Raw genomic sequence first — 20,245 nt, 5'->3', positions numbered from 1 at the left:
TATTTTGAATTACATCGGCATTGTCTCAGTCTCATACTGTATAGGTTAACTGTGGATGAGACTGTTGTGTCCAGTTATGTGAATTTGTAAGACCTACAGACAGTGTAACCCATAGGCCTGGACTATAAAAACGTTATGAATATTATGGTGTCAAAGAACCTACAACAGCTGCCACAACTAGAACTAACATTGCCCAAATAACATTGCAATTCATAGCTTTTTGTTTTATTAACTTTACAAAATAAATGGATAGCCTACATGTCCTTTTGGCCTACAGCTAAATTGATTTTACTTCCTGTGAAAGAGAGGCAGAGAGGAGGCACCTTAGAGCACACGGTCTGGTCAAGAGATGATTTGGTCACAGACTCTTTTAAGTGCACAAACAAACCGGCATTTCCGGTGACAAAGGAAACATTGAGCTAATGGAACTTGGGGACAAATAAAAAGGTAAAAAATCAAGAGTCAACATTTTGTAGAGCTTTATGCTAAAGTCTGATTAAATTTAATTTCAAAGTATCTGCGTTGGTTTTGAACATTTCAGCCGGAAACCCTCTAGGGACATAATACAGTAATAATACACTTTTTAAATCAGTGATTTAAAAAGTAATCCCCTCTGACCAGTGTCACTGTATTCTGAATATCATCTATTTAAATTATAACTGTATTTAAAAACAGTTACTCATATCGTGCTTTTTAATACATAATCCTGTTACATGTCCTCCAATACTCTCCAACACTGTGGAATAGCAACACCACATCACTGGACAAGAAAGTCCAGCAGTGCCTAGGTTGACAGCAGTTCACTAGTCCCAATGGGCTCTGACTGCCCTCTAGTGGTGATGATATTTCATAACAGGTGACAGGCAGCAGCACTAAGGACTCACACTGGTAAGTTACAGTTTTTCTCAATCGTTTTGGTGCATTTCTTGAATCATAATGAGCATTTGCACAAGAGTTTGTGCATTTCTTGCTCAAAATGCGTTTATGCCTCAAAAGCAAATATGTATATGCAAAATAGTCAGTGCAATCAAAATGACACTGTTTATGTCAAAATTGTCGAACATTTATCTTGTCAATATGACAGTATGTAGGCTAAGTATACTTAAGTATTTTCAAATTCAGCAAGGAATTCAACATGACATTGAAAATATAAATGATAATGATAAAAAAAAAAACGAACAAAAAAACCAGCAGAGATTTGCACAAAATCAGTGGCATGGATGTAAAGCATTTGTTCAAGATGGGAAGAAACTACTTCATTGATGTGCACAAGTGATGAGATGGAGCTTTAACGAACAGTTTTGTGAATTACAATTCTGATCTGAAAAATGCACCTAAGCATCTGAGAAAAACTGTAATTATCCATTATCCATAATAATAATAATATCTTGGATTTATATAGCGCCTTTCATAATACCCAAGGTCGCTTAACAAATGAGAGGGAAGGGGGGGGGGTGTTAGGGGTCAAAGGACTTTGTGAAGAGAAATGTTTTGAGGTGCTTTTTGAACATGGACAGGGACGGGGCAGAGCGGACATGGAGTGGTAGGGTATTCCAGAGTGTGGGAGCATTGACAGAAAAAGCCCTGTCCCCAAAAGTCCGCAACCTGGTGCGGGGAATGGCCAGCAGGTCCTTGTCAGAGGACCGCAGGGAGCGTGACTGAGTGTAGGGGTGGAGGAGATCAGTGAGGTATTGAGGTGAGAGTCCATGGAGAGATTTGTAGGTGAGCAGGAGGATCTTGTAGGCGATGCGTGACTTAACTGGCAACCAATGAAGCTGTTGGAGAACGGGAGTGATATGCTGCCAAGGCTTTGTGTGGGTTAAAACCCTGGCAGCTGAGTTCTGAACATACTGGAGTCTGCTAAGGGCCTTGGTGGGCAGTCCAGACAGAACACCATTGCAGTAGTCCAGGCGGGAGGTTATGAAGGCATGGATGAGTGTCTCGGTTACTGAGGGTGTGAGTGAGGACCGAAGTCGTGAGATGCTTCTGAGGTGGTAGAAGGCAGACTTGGTGACGTTGTTAATGTGAGACCGGAAGGAGAGAGTGGAGTCAAGGATAACACCCAGATTGCGCACCTCAGATGATGGGGAACCACTCACAATAAGTGTTACAGTAACTATCACTGCCAGGTCCACTGACTAATTTTAACAACGTATTTCTGCATTTCCTGAAAGTGAGTTAAAACATGTGTGTGCTGCACCAAGTAAAACACACCAATTAATGGTCACATGGTGAGACGCAATGACCAATGGAATATCAGTTGAATCCAAAAGTTTGAATTCTATGGCAACATTTTTTATCCACTGTTGACTTACCCCCAAGAAAAGGGGTGCATCCTCAACCTGATTGTAAGAGTACATCCTGTGTCTAATGGATATTATTTATTATGATAATAATAAATACATATTTATTATTTATATATTATTTATATTCTTTATGTATTTATTTATTTATTATTTTAGGTTATTATACCTCCAATAAATATTTTTTTTTAGCAGACTGGTGCATGCAATAGATCTAGTGTGTTTGTTGTCCAACACAAATGATCAAATAAAACAACAATAGAGGCTATTAGAGAAAAAAACAAGCACAAAGAAGGAACCATATGGTTTGAGAACACAAACTTCAAAGTGGAGTAAAAAGACCAGAAATAAGGATTTGTAAAGCTGCGGCACACAAACAAATATTTGACTGCTAGGGCAAAACATGGCCTGATCAAAGAGTAACGAAAAGCAGACAGGCTTTGAACAGAAAGAGTCGCTCAAAGGCAAGGAATGTTCTGCAGTTAAGAGTCCTAAATGGTTCTGACTGCCCTCTAGTGGTCCTTATACTGTATCACAGGTGGCAGGCAGCTGTTAAAGTCCATACTGTATGTCAGGTTAAATTTGTTTTTATTATTTATTAGATCATGTATAGATAATTCAGTGACAATATAAATACCATTGGAATCATTACTATAATTGCTATACAGTAACTTTTATAGCCATTTCTGTCAAAATCACATCACACAATCAAATAAACTGAACTATATGTGACCCTGCAAAGCAAAACCAGTCGCTTTGCGCACAATGATATTTTGAGAAAATCCACAATTAACAAACTTCGGGGTTAAAATGTTGAATTTCACGTCATCGCACAATTCGACAGTATACAGTCTACAGTTTCATATTATGACCTAATTTCAATGAAATAAGTTGTCTGATAAGTTCTGTTAAAACCGGTGAACATTCAACACATTTGCAGTCATTCCCGTTGTCCACACCGCTTAAAATGGTCATTTCTCCTCTTCTGGCATATGGGAGAACCATGTCAACTTTGGATGCGGTTATATTAGCGATAGTTTGTGTAATACCCTCGATATATATTGTTGGAAAGCTTAGATTATGGCTGTTCATGTGAGCACGATAACTTAATTTTGTAAATTTTACCGAAGCAACTGGTTTCGCTTCGCAGGGTCACATATGTGAGCATGCTTTCTTATGCTCTTCTTTATTTCTCTATATAACTATGGGCCATTTCCTCTTTTCCTGTCTCATAACCTCTCACACACATGCACAGAGATGGAAAGATTGTCAATGTCAAGCCTCAAATGAACCATTTCTTCACCAACCATTCAGCTTCAGCTCATTTATGGCGGCATCTTTAACATGTGAGAGGAAATTTGGACACAGCATAGTGAAGAGTTCAGTTATGACTCAAATAGTAGGTCAGACACAACAAGAGGTACTTCAACGATGAGTATTTATAAATATGCTCTGATTAGAGGCTACTTAAAAAACCTTTGTTTAGATATTCCCTTGTTCACAGTTATTTGCACTGTTCTGTGTGAATGTAAGTAAAAATATCTTTGTGGAATTTGGCAGCTTTAGAATGGAGCTCTGTATGGCTTTAACATTGCTCGCTTATTTGTGCATGGACTATTCTGTCCTTAAAACACCCCTAAACGTTTGTTTTTAAAAATGTGCAGCTCACCGAGTGGTTACTGGTCTTCGCAGTGAAATTCAAATTCATTTGTGTTATATTAGGCACACACGGTTGTGAGGTATCTGAAAAAGTACTTCCGGGATTTCGAAAATCCCTGATAGAAGATGACAGAAGCTGTATTTCGCTGTGCTGTGCAGTGCATAGGCCTATCTATATTAGGTAAACCCCTTTCCTGATGCTGTCGGTATGGCAAAAAAAAAAACAATTGGTGCTCCCTAGCTCAAGTTGCTGCAGCCTGTCTTTCGCCCCAAGTCAATATCTGCTTAGGAATTCACCTCGTTTTAATCTGCATTGCCAATTTTACTCGTGAATACGCAGGCCACAAGAGTTAATTAGGGCACTGCCAGACTAAGACAATGCATGAACAGAGACAAACATGCTTTTGCCCACTTATCTAATTCTCGAGGAGATGATGCACACAAACACAATTTTATGAAATGGAGTCGTGCTCCTTTAAAGCACCAATTTAAATATCATCAGGAACCTGAAGATGAGAGACGATGAGGAAGAGTCAACTGGAAATTGTACCGTAAGTTTATTGTTTTCTCCAGTGCAGACAAGTTATTTTAAAAGCACTTTTATAGGCTTTGTGGACAGGCACAACACATATTTAGTGAGACTAATATTACATATCACACAGTTTTTTATGTTTATATAATATAACATACATCAAATTATTTAAAACATTCACACGTTTTATACATGTCTCATGTTCTAACGCAATATCAGTACCGATGGTTATATTAGGTGAATATATCTTCTTTATTTCCCTTATCTGAAGCACACCTTCAGTTTAGATAGAAAAACTTTGGTGATTCTTTATGTACAAAAAAGAAACCTGCGGTGAATCAAAACACATGTGAAGGAAGCCTACTGGCAAATTGGTATAAATGTAAGCAAGTATTTTAAATATGACACTTTATAGCAATGCTTCTAAACTACAGCATAAACCCTGTGGGAGACCCATTTGAATGAAATAATGTTTATATCTTAAGTTTATAAATGTGTAAAGTATGGTTTATGAACTATTTAAAAATCCATGAGTTTTTCAAATGAACACTCTCAGCATTAGAATGAAATGGATGTCCAGTTCCGTTCACCTTCCCTGAGCTTTCCTGATTTCGATTCATTGATTGATCGAGTTAAACTCAAAAATGTGCCATGTTCACACAGGGTGCGTTACCAACCAGCTTCCAATGTGTTTTTGGGCCAACTTCTTCTCTGTTCATCTCAAAATAGTATAATTGTGTGATGATCAGTTCAGTATGATGGTCAGTACAATACATATAGAGATTTAGTTCACTATACAGTGGTTTAAATACATAATCTTTGCCCAGGTGTTTTCTCTCCCATAGAGTCTCCACTCTTCCATGCAGAGCTAACCTGAAGTCTGCTCTAAGAGCTTTAAAGATGCTCACCACTCTGGACTGTGAGACTTCTGGAAAGCTCATGTTATCAACAGGCTCTTTACATGTCTTTGTCCAGAGGTCGGATAGAAGAAGAACCTCAGGGGGACCCTAAGAGTGTGTGACTGATGAGTGAAAGATGCCCAACAACGAGGGCTCTGCCCCCACACGAGCATTACGAGGTGGAGGTGGACGCCAGACGCAGCGTGGGCGTGTCGGGGACCCCCGGATCCCGCAGGTCGCTCAGCTTCCTGGAGAAGGAGCTGAGCCGCGTGCTGATGGAGTCCCTCTTCTGGGACAGGCGCGGCGCCTTCTCCTTGTAGAGGCGCCACAGCTGCTCGCGGAAGTGGTTGCCCACGAAGCAGTAGAGGAAGGGGTTGATGGCGCTGTTGGAGAAGCCCAGGCAGAGCGCGAAGGACATGAGCGCCTCCACGGCCTTCTCCACCCAGCACGGCGTGTGGACGCCCAGCGAGCCCAGCGCGCTCAGCAGCGTCAGCACGTGGAAGGGGAACCAGCAGAGGAAGAAGGCCAGCACCACGGCCACCACCATGCGCAGCACGCGGTCCAGGTGCTCGGGGCCCTGCTCGATGGTGGGCGTGTTGAGCAGGTGGCGCCCGATGCGGCAGTAGCAGGTGACGATGACGGTGAACGGCAGCAGGAAGCCCAGCGTGTTCTTGGCCAGCGCCTGCGCCGGCCACCAGGCGGCCGACGGGTAGGCCAGCACGCAGGCCGTGGCGTTGAGCGGCGGCAGCGGGTGCAGCTGGCGGAACCAGACGTTGGGCACGGTGCTCAGCGCGGCCACGGCCCAGATGGCGGCGCTCACGGCCCGCGCCCGGCACACGCTGCGGCTGGACTGCGAGCGGAACGGGTGCACGATGGCCCGGTAGCGGTCCACGCTCATGCAGGTGATGAAGAAGATGCTGGCGTAGACGTTGAGCGACATCAGGCCGCCGCACACCTTGCACATCAGCCAGCCGAACACCCAGTTGTAATCCAGCGAGTAGTAGACGGCCCAGAAGGGCAGTCCGGACAGGAACAGCAGGTCCGACATGGCCAGGTTGACCAGGTACGTGTTGGCCACCGTCTGACGACACGAACGCTGGCAGAGCACGCACACCACCAGCACGTTGCCGAGGAAACCGAGCACGAAGATGACGCTGTACATGGCGGGGATGAGGCCCTTCTGGTGCAAGGACGGGGAGAACCAGTCGCAGGTCGCCTCTGGCACGGAGACGTTCTGGTCATTTTCGCCGTCCATCGGGATGGCTGCTCTGGGCTGACCTCAACGGAGACTGGAGAGGAGACTGTGAAAATAGGGGGGAAGAAGAAGTGTGAGCTCAGACGACAGTTATGATGATAAACAACCCTTCTGAGTCCTTCGAAAAACTCATTCTCATGTTGTTATAAGGCAGAGATGCGTGACATCAGAACGTTGCCGCGCGGCTGTTAGCAAGAACGCAAAATGTCAAAAAAGTCCCGGCGGGCAGCTTTAAATCACACACAAAATGTTATAGGTTGCCAAAGAAAAATTGAGGCTCTCAGACAACTGGGTCTCCAGTGAGTTAAGACACATGTGAAAGGGTTCCAGTTGTCCATCGAATGGAGGAATATTTTACTGCTTGTTTACGCAAATACCCTGGCCATTGCAGCTGTTCCTACCCTGCCATTATATAATTACCAATGAGAACTGGAGGAGGGCATGACAAGACCCACTGGTGCTCCATCGGGAGTATAAACCGACACTAAGCACTGGATGTATGCGCGTACTTACTACGTCTGTGTACATATGAGAAAATTCTAGTGTGCTTGTGTGTTAGTGTGTGTGTGTGTGTGTGAGAGTGTGTGTGTACAGTATGTGTGTGAGTGTGTGAAAAAGATGTGGAGGAAGTACGTCAGACATATGTACGCATACATCTGTGTGTACATGGGGTATGACTTTTGCGAGGCAATAGCTGGCAAACTATTATTGGCTGTTTCTCTGTGTTTCCTCTAGTTCCCCCTTAGGACATTTGGAGCCTGAGAAAGCCCCCTCACCTCCCTCCCCCCCACTCGGCTAAGGGGGGCCCCCATGACTCTGGACGCACTCCACCAGCGCCATTATGTAACGCAGACATGAAGTGAACGCTGAGACGCTCATATCCGCTCTATGAGAGGACTCTGTACAATATTGCACAAGACTAATATTATCCATTGAAAAGTGCGGTGGTTATTAAACCGTACGCAATCCAGGCTACAATAATTTATACAAAATCCAAAGCAAATAATTCGTTGCCATGAGTTTAGTTTTTTATGCAGCTACAGTCCATACAGAGTTGGAGGACTGTATAGCAGCACATATAAGATGTATATATTATATAAGATATACTTATATAAGTTATTCCCAGAGAATCTGGAATAGTTATTAAAACTAGACTACATATTATATCTGATGATCCATAATGTATGAATTCTCATACCACATTAAAACCATATTTACCTAAACAATAGATACAAGAATTACCAACCATTTTGCTCTTATTCCTGAATGTTTGTTACTTTTATGTGGTGTTTCTGTCTGTTATCAGCTTCATACAGCAAGTACAGTATTTTCCAATTATTTCCCTCTGTGTTGTCACTTTCACGTGTAGATATTTGAAATAGAAAGTCTTGTCTCGTCTGACTCTGACTGGTACATATAGTAAGTTTCACATAAAAACTCAAATACATATGAACTATGAACCTCTGTGATGTGTTTTCTCCTAAATCACCGTACTCGGACTTGCTGGAGAAAAGAGGTCTGCTATGCATTTTCTCTCAGTGGAATGTGCCCAGATTAGATTACTAGTTAAAACACACAGCAGGCTAATCCGTACACACGTAACTCACACGGTATGCAAAGCCATGTTTACCTTACAGTTATTATTAATATGGCACAGTTCAAATTCTATAGCATGACAAGTTTGAATTGATTCTAACACAGTGACAGATGTTCCAGTGGTTGCATGTTGCCCCCCTGGTGTCGGTCCAGGTTTTTTTTTTACCGTTTCTTAATGGTCTGCAGACGGTCCAGTCAGAGTACGACAGGAGAACGATCCAGCCTTTAATCCGAGCTGCAGTCCGGAGATGTGAGAGCAAGGTCCAGTAGTGTTGCTGTGCAAGTGCGTGCGGTGTATGTATCTGATCATCCGGGCAGATGTACAAGCTCTCCCAAAGTTTTTTATGTTTCCTCTGCTCTTGAGGGACTTGTCGATGAGGAGAGGAGGGAGGAGGGATGAAGAAAGTGAGGGGGGGTTGGGGGGGAGAGAAAAAGTGAGCTGACTGTATGCCAGAAGTTCAGGATTGGCCTTCCCCGATCGCCAGAAAAAACAGTCTCCAGACCCCTGTCAAAAATAATGACACTCACACCACGTCACAAAGAGGGGCTGAAATTAAATCAAGACGTTATTGGTGTGGATTTTCTGTCTTAATTAAATACAGAGGGGTTTGTTTTTTTCGACCATGCTGAAAGACAACACTATAATGATAAATTTGCTACTAATGAGATGTAAGATGATGGCGTTCGCACTCCAATCAAGAGGTGATCATCATTATTTCAGCCTGGCCCTTTCTGAAGGTGCCTGCTGCTCAATGAGAGTTGTTACAGATCATAATGATGATGATCGTATACTAGCCGTTCTTGATGTGCTGGACTGGGAAACATCAAAACATTCTCCAGTTACCGAAAGTAATGCAAATAAATACGATGGCTCAGGTTTGAGGTCAGGAGATCCGTCTTGTGTAATTTCACATCTTGCAAGTGACATCATCTTTAGCAGCATCATTAATGGCAATTAAGATGGTAGAGGCCCTTCTTCTGTGGCATTGACTGGGTTTGACTTCTTGTTCATGCCTCATGCAGATGTGGTCCTAAGAAGTGGCTCTAGTGTGTGTGTGTGTGTGTGTGTGTGTGTGTGTGTGTGTGTGAAGGCGTGCACTCACAGAAGCGTGCAAGCATATGTGTGTGTAAGTGTGTGGAGGGGACCTTGTCCTCATAAACATGCCAATTATCTGATTAACCAAGAACATGAGCTGTTCCGTTTGGGCCAGATAAGTGTCTCCACGGTTTCCGGGGAAAACAAGAAGCACTATATCTCTAGTTTGTGATCTCCTAAATATGGACCTATGGCTATTTTGATCTTGTAGCTGTTTCTCTTGTAGTCTAATACGCTCCATTTTACTTTCAGTAACCTGTGTGCGTAATGCATCCTGTGAGCTCTTACTTTTCCAGGATCCCATGTACTCATAAAAGTTTGTCTGATGAATAAGAGAGACTGTTGAGAGGTGCTACAATGCACTTGGGAACCCCCTTGTCATTGTGCAACACCAAGACTGACGAAATTCTGGAAGCCAGTTACAGAACAGTAACACACACCCTTCACTACATTGTGCAAAGGAAAATGGCAAGCACAAAACATTACAACATTTTTGAGCGGAAAATAAGAGAAGAAAGAGAAGAAAGGTTGAATTGAATAAAGAATCCGAAACCCACACTTGATAAGTGCAGATATTTGATCAGAAAAAGATTTGTCAAAGAAAAAAAAAAAAGAAAAAAAAAAGGCACAGTTTGGTTTTTGTTACCCCAGAGCTAACTTACAGTGCAATTTACCATAGGTACTGTAGTCAGCTTCATTACACCCAGATCTCCATATATGGGCAAAGATGGCAGCTTCGGTTCCTTTTTATAGGTGAACGTCAGAGGTCAATGAAAAGCAAGCAGTTCGAATTTTAATTTAATTTAGCTCCTTGCAACAGCCTATGTAGGCCTTGGTGTGCTATGTAGCTATATTTACAAGGCCTTCACTCTGTCACTCACTATGTCTTCATTTATTGCTGTGTCCCATGGTGACATCAGGTCAAAAAATCTTGGGGTTACAAATATCTATCAAGCTGAATGGAAACTGTGGCTTTTGTTTTCATTTGCAGTATTAAAGCAACACTAAAGAGTTTTTTGTACCTTAAAATAATGTTTCCAAAATCATTTCAGTGGTTCATCAACTCGTAACAGGGTGAACGGCACTTCTGCATTCGCTTCGTGGCCCTCTATCAGCTATAGCCGCACTATGTAAGTTTACCGGATCGGGTAGCGGATCTGTAGTTCAATGGAATGAGACATAAGAAATGACAAATTTGACTTGCTTCGATGTCGCAATGCATCACACTTTAATAAAATCATGCAACATACTCTACCTTGTGAGTGGACATCGTTATTTGCTGGATAAACAAATAGTGTTTGTGCAACAGAGGCAGAGTGCTTTAGTGTTGCTTTAATTTGAAAAAAAATGTAGTGATGTAAAAGTAAAAGGAAGAAACATAAAAAGTAAGTGTAGATACTCATTCTTAAGTACTGTACTTGAGTATTTCTACTTAGTTACTTTACATATCTGCTAGAGATCACCTATGTGAGGAGCATCTGTAGAGACTATTTGATAAATGCAAGAGGATAAGCTACGTAAACAGAGCAGTGGCTGTTGCTTATGACCTCACTGTTTTGCTGGAAGGCAAGAGAAGATAAAAAATGATCTTTATCCTTGTGGAATTTGAGCTAGAGAGGAAATGCAGTCCCAATCACAAAAATACTGCCAAAGGTTATGGACCCCATATTGCACTTTATTTGTGGCAGAGGAACATTTGGCCTTTTTCGGCTCTTCAAATCAATTTTGAACAAATCTTTTTTTGCCCAGTGTTGTTGGAAGACATAATAACAGCATTACACTGCTGAACCATGGAACTGCTAACACAGAAGAGTTTTTGGGCCCTGTGGAAAGTCATCTTATGCCATGTTTGACCCTCTGTTGTGTGACATGTATCTATTTTTGACATTCCAAAAGCCGAATGACACATTATGACAACAGTCATAAACATCAATAATGTGTCAGTAATATGCATGACGTGTCATGTCATTCTTATGGCGGTTATATGTCACCTTTATGCAGATCCCTTCAAATAAAGTGTTACTTGAAAATACATGGTTTCTATCTGATCTAATGATGCAAGGACCATATTTGGCCCTAATACACATACTGTATGCAATATGATATTGTTGTCTGATCAGTCATATAGGTCACGCATCACTTTGCATTGCTCAGCCCTCTCCAGTAGCAGCCACCTCAGAAAACCTGAAGTCTGTCGAGTGTGCTTTGCAATGCACAATTATTTTGACATTTTTGCCACTATAGGAAATTCTCTACTACCATCATCGTCCGCCACATCTCTGTTGCCGATACAAAGCTGTTGCGGAGCCCTTTGTGACTATACACTCTCAGCCTTGACTTTAAGTATTTTTTGTTTGGGTTGGGTTATGACACAAAAGGCCGGCTCTGCCATATGTTTGCCAGGACATTGCTCACAGTGTTCCCGATGGATTGCAAGGGATTCTTAGGCACATCGTTGAGCGCTGGAGACAAGCACAGTGGAGTCAGCCGTATGTTTCCAATCTGTTCTAATTGTCATAATTGTACATTTGTAATTTTATAATGTGAGGTTTGATACTGGACTGTATGCTGTTGTCAATGTGTTTTTCTCTGTTGGACGTTCTACCTTTTCTACGTTCTTTTCTTTTTGTTTGTATGCCTTTGTGTGCCTGCATTGGCTTGGTCTCCATTTCTGTCATCTGAGCTCTCTGTATCTGGACTTGTTTTGAATGTTCTTTGTCACTGCGTATTCTGACTTCATACTGAATCTTAAAACATAGTTTAGTTGAATATAACCTTATTTGGGTCTGCTTGTGGGTCCAACCAAACCAAATCTACCCAGAAACTGGCAAATGTCATAGTCATCTCCTACATTGTCACAATTATATATTATGTTATTACAGTTTATGTAAATAGTACGTTTCCATAAACTGTAAGACTATTACTAAATATTACCAACAAGTTGTTGCATGTATGCCTTTTAGTATGAATGTGGCCATAATCATTTTGCCTGTTGCTTACACACTTTTAGCAGGACTCGACTCATTATGTCAAAACTCTACACACAGCCAAATAAGCCATAGCACTTGGAGATAAACGACTCACATCTATGCCAACATGAAACACTGCTATCAAAACTCAACAATCCTTTCTAAAAATATAATTATTGCAACAAAACCATACACATAAGCACCATTTGAATAACTTGAGTCTTAAGTCTTTAAATATTGCCATTTTCTCAGACTCTGTTTTCAGACTATCTGCACTATCTGCAGTAATCAACTGACATTTGTTGCGACAGAAGTTTTTACAAAAAAAAAAAACATTCTTACAGAAATGAAGAAAAGATGAATCACACTTATCACTGTAAGTGAGTAGTGTCCACGCAGGTATGTGGTTGGTGGTCATATACTTTTCATTGGCCCACTGAAAATTCTATGCAATATGTTACAATGGGGAGTAAAGAGGCAAATACAGTATGTAACCCATATGGGTAGAGGCTGTGTAGGTCAAAGAGGGATGTCCAAGCAACATGTTCTATGAGTATCTGTGATATACGTTAAATATCCTTCTCATGACTTAACAGGAAGAAGATCTCATGTCATGTACTGTACAGTATGTTGTACAGTAGTTGCCATGGTGGCTCCGCTCCTGGGCCGTTCACAGGCAGCTGTTTCTGCTCCACAGAGGGAGGCACAGGGCCTTGGCAGCTGAATTTAACTGGGGGCCCGGGGGTCGGCCATGTCGGAGAGCCCTCATGGGACGGCTCAGCACACTCTGTCCATCCTACGGGCCTGAGAGAGGCTCTGGAATGAGCCGCGTCGCGTTCTCACGTCTCCGCATCAGTTGTCCGACCTTACGAAACCTCCTAAATTCGGACCACGGGTCACAGATCCTCGCGGTTTCCTGTGCGGAGCCCTATGAACTGCATCGGGGTGCTCCCACCATCACCCTCCACACACACACACACACACACACACACACACACACACACATCCACACAGACATACACAAACACACACACACACTCACTCACTCTCTCTCTCTCACACACACACACACACACACACACACACTCACTCTCACTCTCTCTCACACACACACGCACACACACTCACACACACATCCACACATACATACACAAACACACACACACACACACATACACACACAGACACACACACACTCACTCTCTCTCACACACACACGCACACACACACACACACACACACACATACACACACAGACACACACAGACACACAACACACACAGAGCAAATGAAAAGCAGAAACGCTCTTAAAATACCCAGCCTGTGTGCATCGTCCCCCTGCGCTTGCACCCCGCTGAGAAGGAGGGCCGAGGGCTCAGTTTAATGGAGAGAGGAGAGACCACCACTGGCCTCCCACACCCCTTCTAATGGGACTCTGTGAAACATTCCCAAGACGGCTATTCTAGGAGACACATGCCCTGTCCTGTGCCAGTCCTTGTTTGTGTGAAAACGACCCATTTCCAGAGTAAAAACAAACATCCACATTTATTCACTGTCAATCACAGCCTCTCACTCGGCCACAAATGGCATGGGACTGGTTGTTTTAACAGAAACCACCAATTTGATAATGATAATAGTAGGTTTACCACTGTGAAATGGATGAATAATTGTTGCCAGGAAAAACACTAAATTAGAAATAAGTAGAATATGTTACAGTAATCTTTCTTGGGTAAATGAACTGGGTCTTACCTGCCAAATAGGAGTTTGAGTTGCTCCTCTGTAGTCAGCCTGTTCTGGTTACGCTTGCTGGTTGTCTCTGAAAGATTGACCCCCATGTGACTGGTTCAGGTGTCTGTTGCCTGTATTTATTGCACTTCATACATTCAACCCACCTGAGGTACCCACCCTTAAACAAATCTCTCTCTCTCTCTCTCTCTCTCTCTCTCTCTCTCTCTCAGTAAATATCCACCATCCCAGACTGTTCCATTGCATACACACAATCATCATCATCCTCATCATCATCATCATCGAGGTTTGAATAGTCCTGTCTTGCCACATATCAAGTCCAAGCCCTCCAGTTCACTCAAACCCAGTCCAGTTTGCTGAATGACAAAAATGTCTCACAATAAGCATATTATATGTCGTCGTCATTGACTTCAGCTCAGCGTTCAACAGAATCATCCCACCGAGGCTGATCATGAAAGTGGCATAAAGTCAGTGGACTATAATAATGGTGATGTTGTGCGTACCCCTGGATGCCTAGACATTGGAAATAGAGAAGACCCATCTTCTGTTTTTGTGCGCCCAATAGAACTTTGTGTACCCCTCGCTTTAATTCCACTCCCAGCGTGTCCCAGACCTGAAGCACTCACACAGGCTCAGAAGGATGGAGGAGCAGTAGTGGGGTGGTAATCAGGAGCATTGAGAGGATTCCTGTTTGGCCAGTAACATTGTGAGGCCGGGCTGATTACAGTTAGCTTAAAGAAGGTACAGTATGATATTGCTGTGTGTATAAGTTCTCTGCTGGGCCTTACAGCAGCATCGACTGTGCAATTACAGATCCTCTCTGTCACGACCCACAGCCCCTCCCCACAGCGCTGGCAATAACGCTCTCATGGTGGCAACTACGCTAATCTGACATGCAGGTTGAAAGATGCCTATGAGATGGGTACAGACTATTGAAGATTTTAGCCCCACCATCAACATCATATCCCTCCAGAAGCTTCCAGGAAATCCTATCTACATACAATTCCTGTTCTGGACTGGGCCTATACAGGCCTCTCTGTGTGGGACAGTGTGCCTTTGTGCTTTCACATTATTGTCACCTTCGTCCAATATGTTTGAATATATGATGTGTGATATATGATGATAGTGGTGTCCATAGTTGTTCAATGCAAATGTGTTGGAGTGGGTTACAGACAAGCTAGGTATTGAAGGGAAGAACAATCTCTTCTGGTCATCCAGTGAAACCGGTTTGTCCCGGTCCCTCGTAGACCGCAACGTCAAAAGAGGAGGAAGAGGTGAGAGAAATCCAATATAATCAAAAACAAAAACAAAGAACTCTACAGTTTAAAGTTTGAATGTGTGTCTGCTGTATGTGAGCCAGTGGCAGTGAATGCAAATGTAGGTGGCAAAATAAGCAAGAGGAGTGGAAGTGGCGAGTGAAAGGTGTTCTTATAGCATCAGCTATGGCTAATAATCCATTAATGTCCTCACTGCGACCACTCTGTGCACCTTATTCACGAAACCCTACTCCATCCGGAATCTTCGCCTTCTGTCCATTATGTTACGCTGTCTCAGCAGGCTAACTAGAATAATGTTGCAAAGTTGTATTTCTTTCGAGATGTTGACAATTCTGCAGGATGTTTTACAAGAGCCTTTCTGACCTGAACTCCCCAAGAAAAATGTTCATGACTCTGTATACGCACTACAGATATTGTTAAGCACACACACTGAACCGATAGCTATGGGACTGTCAGTAGCATTGAGCTGAAATTAACAAAGAGAGTGTTGGGTTGGGATCACAGATTGGCTTAAAATGACATTTCTGATCCATAACCATAGCAGCTTTGCTAAAAAGATTAAAGACAGGGGTGATATGTCTCTATAGCTACTCACTGTACATAACAATATTCTCTTGACCAGTGATAAAAATGGATACACATGATAAGCCAAGACAAACATGGCTCCATATCTAGGTTAAATTACAGTTAAATAACACTTGACGGGTTCGTTCATAACACATTCATAACAGCTGTTATGAACTGCACATGAAGCATTCATGTCTGTTTGTTTATTTTATGATAGTAACCTCTGAAGAATGCATAATTGTCTACACCAATGACTGTATAGATACTGTAAAACAGGAATGTCCAACCATTCAGAGGTCCACAGATGGTCAGTAGTTCACTTCCCAGTATGATGAATATTTCACAACTCGTATAGTAAAGTGACATTTGAAGTAGACCTCATAAAATATTCATGAGATGTTTGCAAACACTGAAGAGGATTCATAATAACATAAAGTGTTACCCTTTCTTGACATAAGCAAGAAAAGAAAAACATTCTAAATAGCAAGTTTTCAGCAACATGTCAGGTCACTTTAAGTCTGATCTCACAGGCATACTTCGCGAGAAAGCAAAACTCTGCTGGTCTCAAAGCTTCTTTAGACCCCTAGAGATGCATGCCCACTTTATCCATGCCCATACAGTTTTGTCTGTTTAAGGAAAGAAATTTGCAGCAGGTTGCAGGCTGTTCAGAAGCACTCAAATGAGAAATCCATGACAAAACTGTGGAATGTGTGTGTGTGTGTGTGTGTGTGTGTGTGTGTGTGTGTGTGTGTGTGTGTGTGTGTGTGTGTGTGTGTGTGTGTGTGTGGGCTCTTGGACTGTTTTACTGTTACACCCTGACCATTACACAAACCAAATCTGTCCAAATCTTAACACTAACAGTTTGACAGAACATGGACGTGGCGCTGACAGAGAGAGTGAGCAAAGAGGAGAAAACAAGAGCGAGAGAAAACGGAGGACGAAAGAGCTAGAAAAACAGTCACCATCATCGAAGTGGATTCTCAACGACGCTCGCAGACGGGAAAGCCTGGTACCCACCCCTCCCTCCCTTCCCCGTCTCTCTCTCTCTCTCTCTCTCTCTCTCTCTCTCTCTCTCTCTCTCTCCGTGTGTGTCCCTCCATTCCCCGTGATTCCAAATCGGAGGGGAGATTTATGTGTGTATGGAAAAGTCTGCATCCATCCTCCTGCGTCAGCCTGCGCTCTCTCTCCTTCCCCAAGTCCAGCTCTCCAGCTCTCCAGCTTCAGCTTCAGACTTCGGCCTTTACAGTACCTCACTCGGGCGCTTGATCTCTCGTCTGATAGCCAAAGCATCAAAATTAGATTGTAGGCCTTGTCCATTTGGGTTTATACGAACTGAAAATTGTTGTAGATTTTCACCACAGTTTAGTCTCAGAATTTTCATTGTTTTTTGTTCGTCGGGATTTTGTTTTTGTAAATAAATTACACTGCGTAGTTTTCATGGACTTTTTTGGACTTCATGGTTTCAGCTGCTCATTTAGTCTTAGGGGTCAATATCAGGGTTGTGCTTTTCAGAGAGAGTGAACTGCCAAATTCTCAGCTGACAAACCCAGCTACGTCGAGATGATTTCTCAGGCAAAAACCATGATAAAAACACCCGAAAAGGCCAAACATAACGCAGGACGTCCAAAATAAGTGTGAGAAAGGCAGAAGCATCTCCACGGGAGGCACGGAGGACAGGATAATGAGGAATGTGTTGGAATGCCACACGGCAAATTGAGGGCGTCATGCTCAACTGCAAATTTGGAGTCCGCCAGTAACATCTGCAAGCCATAAATATATTGCCGAAATAGAAATACCAAGGTGATGGTGAATCCATTATGAATTTCAGTATCGCCTTGAATAACAACGCTGTCGAGAGAAGACAGGCTGGGCATTCAGACCTGAAACTATTAGCGTCACACATTTTCCATCATATCTATATCAGTGGTTCTCAAACTTTTCACAATGAGTGAAAAGTTTGACTCCATTATGACCAGAATTAAAAACACAGTAGTGTAGGCCAATTTAAATATATTATATATTTTATATACTGTTTTGCATTGTACATACAAGAAAGATAAAAACTAGTTTAAATGTAACAATTTTTCATAATGTATGTTTTTAATGTAATTTGAAATGACTATTTTGTCTCCTTGAAATAAAACATTTTGGAGACTCCAAGAGTACCACAAACGAGAGTCCGTGTACCACCAGTGGTATATATGATATTCATATATATCATATGAATGAAGACAAAACAGAAATATCTAACTATTGACTTTACAAACATCTCAAGCAGATGTGTATGAGCAAAGTGCATGATGGGTACAATAAATAAGAAAGACAAATCCAGCATGTTCTATCACTGTTTCCATCACAGCGCAGGACCAACCCAGCCTCCCAAGGGACCCGTAAGATGCTTCGGTTGGACTTAAATAAACACAGCGACATTATAGCTTACAGAGACGCCAACGCTCACACACCCTGCCCATCTAAAGACATGTTCTATTCTAACTTATTTAGCTACTTAGTCTATTGTAACTATTGTTATTATTTCTGATCTGATAAAAAAGGGGGGAAAGCATATATTATTCTTCCTAACATTATTGACAGGGTATACAGACAATCGTTGCTTTGTTTGATAATAAACCACATAAATAATTGAAAAACGTTTTGATAAAAATGTGGTGTTTGATGAAATAGACATTGAATCACTTATTACAGAACAGATATCTACTGTAACTGAACCTATGAACACTGTTTGGTGAGTTATTAGCTCACAAACATCAGAATGGTTGCTGACTTAGTAACAATGTAGCAATGTAGTATATTTGTAGCCTATGTATGTATGTTTATTTATATTAACATAGTATAATCATTTTTAGGTGTAGATTGGCCTTCCGATTGACTGTTGACTGTACTTCCATGCATTTGCAAATCTTTGCAATAGACCAACAAGGGTAGAATTGTATGACGAATGCATTGGAGAGGACTATTGATGGATTTAATTTATGAAATTACCCCAATTTCGACATGTTGAACAAGCACCAAGACTCCTGGTGATGACATTTACCGGGCAGGAAACTCGCTGGAAAGAAACTAAGTGAATCATATTCATCTGAATTTTGTACATAAAAAGAGAAAATTGTCAGATTGCATCATGGTTGTCAGAGTTGTTACATGTAAGTAGATTACAATTTCTGATACTAGCCACAGGCATCTCTGTTAAACTTTTTAAAAGATATTTTCTTACAGTTTCTACTGTATACACATTTTCAAAACACTGTATCTATGTCTACACACAAAACCCAGAATTGCTCAAGCAACATGCCAAATGCACCAAATCTCACACAACTTTCAAAATGTCACAAACAAATATTTAAAACAAACATTCGTCTCACATTATAATCACTTTTCACATGATATATTTTGGATACATCATGTGCACACTGTTCGATGCGATGTAGATGAAATTGTGTGTGTGTGTGTGTGTGTGTGTGTGTGTGTGTCTGTGTATTTGTGTGTATGGGCTCTTGGACTGTTTTACTGTTACAACCTTACAACATGGATACATCATTGTGTGCGCACTGCTGCTCAAAACCTAAAACTCTTCTATTCTGTCCTTCATGCGCTTTACATGTATATCTCCATACAAGAGTGAAAGTCATCTACTGAGGGAAGGTGAAATACACAGTGTAAGACACAGTGACTCATTGGAATGATGAAGAACAGTGTCCTGTCACACGGATGTTCCGGTAACTTGTCGTTGTGGCTATTTATACTTAACTTTTTATTTAGATTAAGGCAAATCGCTTCTTTTCCATTGCTTTTCACAAGAACTCATTGTTTATTGCAATTTGTGAGAATGTCTCAGTAACAAATGTGACATGACACATGACCTGTGTGTGTGTGTGTGTGTGTGTGTGTGTGTGTGTGTGTGTGTGTGTGAGTGTGAGTGTGTGTGTGTGTGTGTGTGTGTGTGTGTGTGTGTGTGTGTGTGTGTGTGTGTGTGTGTGTGTGTGTGTGTGCGTTAGGTGGGACAGTGTATAGGTCTATAGACCCTTTCTTTTTCAGGTTTAATGTGTAAACAGTTGAAAAAAAAACTGTAAATAAGTCATCAGACTCAGAACAGGAAGAAATCTTTCGACAATAAATCATCAGTCTTGAAAGTCATCTGTTGTCACAGTTCTGACAAGTGAGTTATTGGAATGATGAAGAACAGTGTCCTGACTCACGGATGTTCCGGTAACTTGACGTCGTGGCTATATAGGCTACTTAACTTTTTATTTAGATTAAGGCAAATCACTTCTATTCACAAGAACTGCAATTCGTGAGAATTTCTCTGTGACGTATGTGACATGCACATG

At 41.9% G+C, this 20,245-nt stretch overlaps 1 protein-coding gene across 1 annotated transcript; it reads right to left on the bottom strand.

Annotated features, from left to right (window-relative positions):
• Positions 1-4,502: 4,502 nt before the first annotated feature.
• Positions 4,503-8,565, bottom strand: agtr2 (angiotensin II receptor, type 2). Its single transcript, XM_062536860.1, has 2 exons — positions 8,411-8,565; positions 4,503-6,694 (listed from the first exon to the last, which is right to left on the bottom strand). The coding sequence occupies exon 2, from the start codon at positions 6,646-6,648 to the stop codon at positions 5,566-5,568; it is 1,083 nt and encodes a 360-aa protein (XP_062392844.1). The 5' UTR covers positions 6,649-6,694; positions 8,411-8,565; the 3' UTR covers positions 4,503-5,565.
• Between the last annotated feature and the right edge of the window lie 11,680 nt (positions 8,566-20,245).

Source organism: Sardina pilchardus, chromosome 5, assembly GCF_963854185.1.
Source record: "Sardina pilchardus chromosome 5, fSarPil1.1, whole genome shotgun sequence".
Classification (NCBI taxonomy): Eukaryota; Metazoa; Chordata; class Actinopteri; order Clupeiformes; family Clupeidae; genus Sardina; species Sardina pilchardus.
This window is presented reverse-complemented; position numbering and strand designations above follow the sequence as displayed.

Coding starts and splice junctions, on each gene's coding strand:
- agtr2 (XM_062536860.1), bottom strand. CDS start 6,648: ATGGACGGCGAAAATGACCAGAACGTCTCCGTGCCAGAGGCGACCTGC.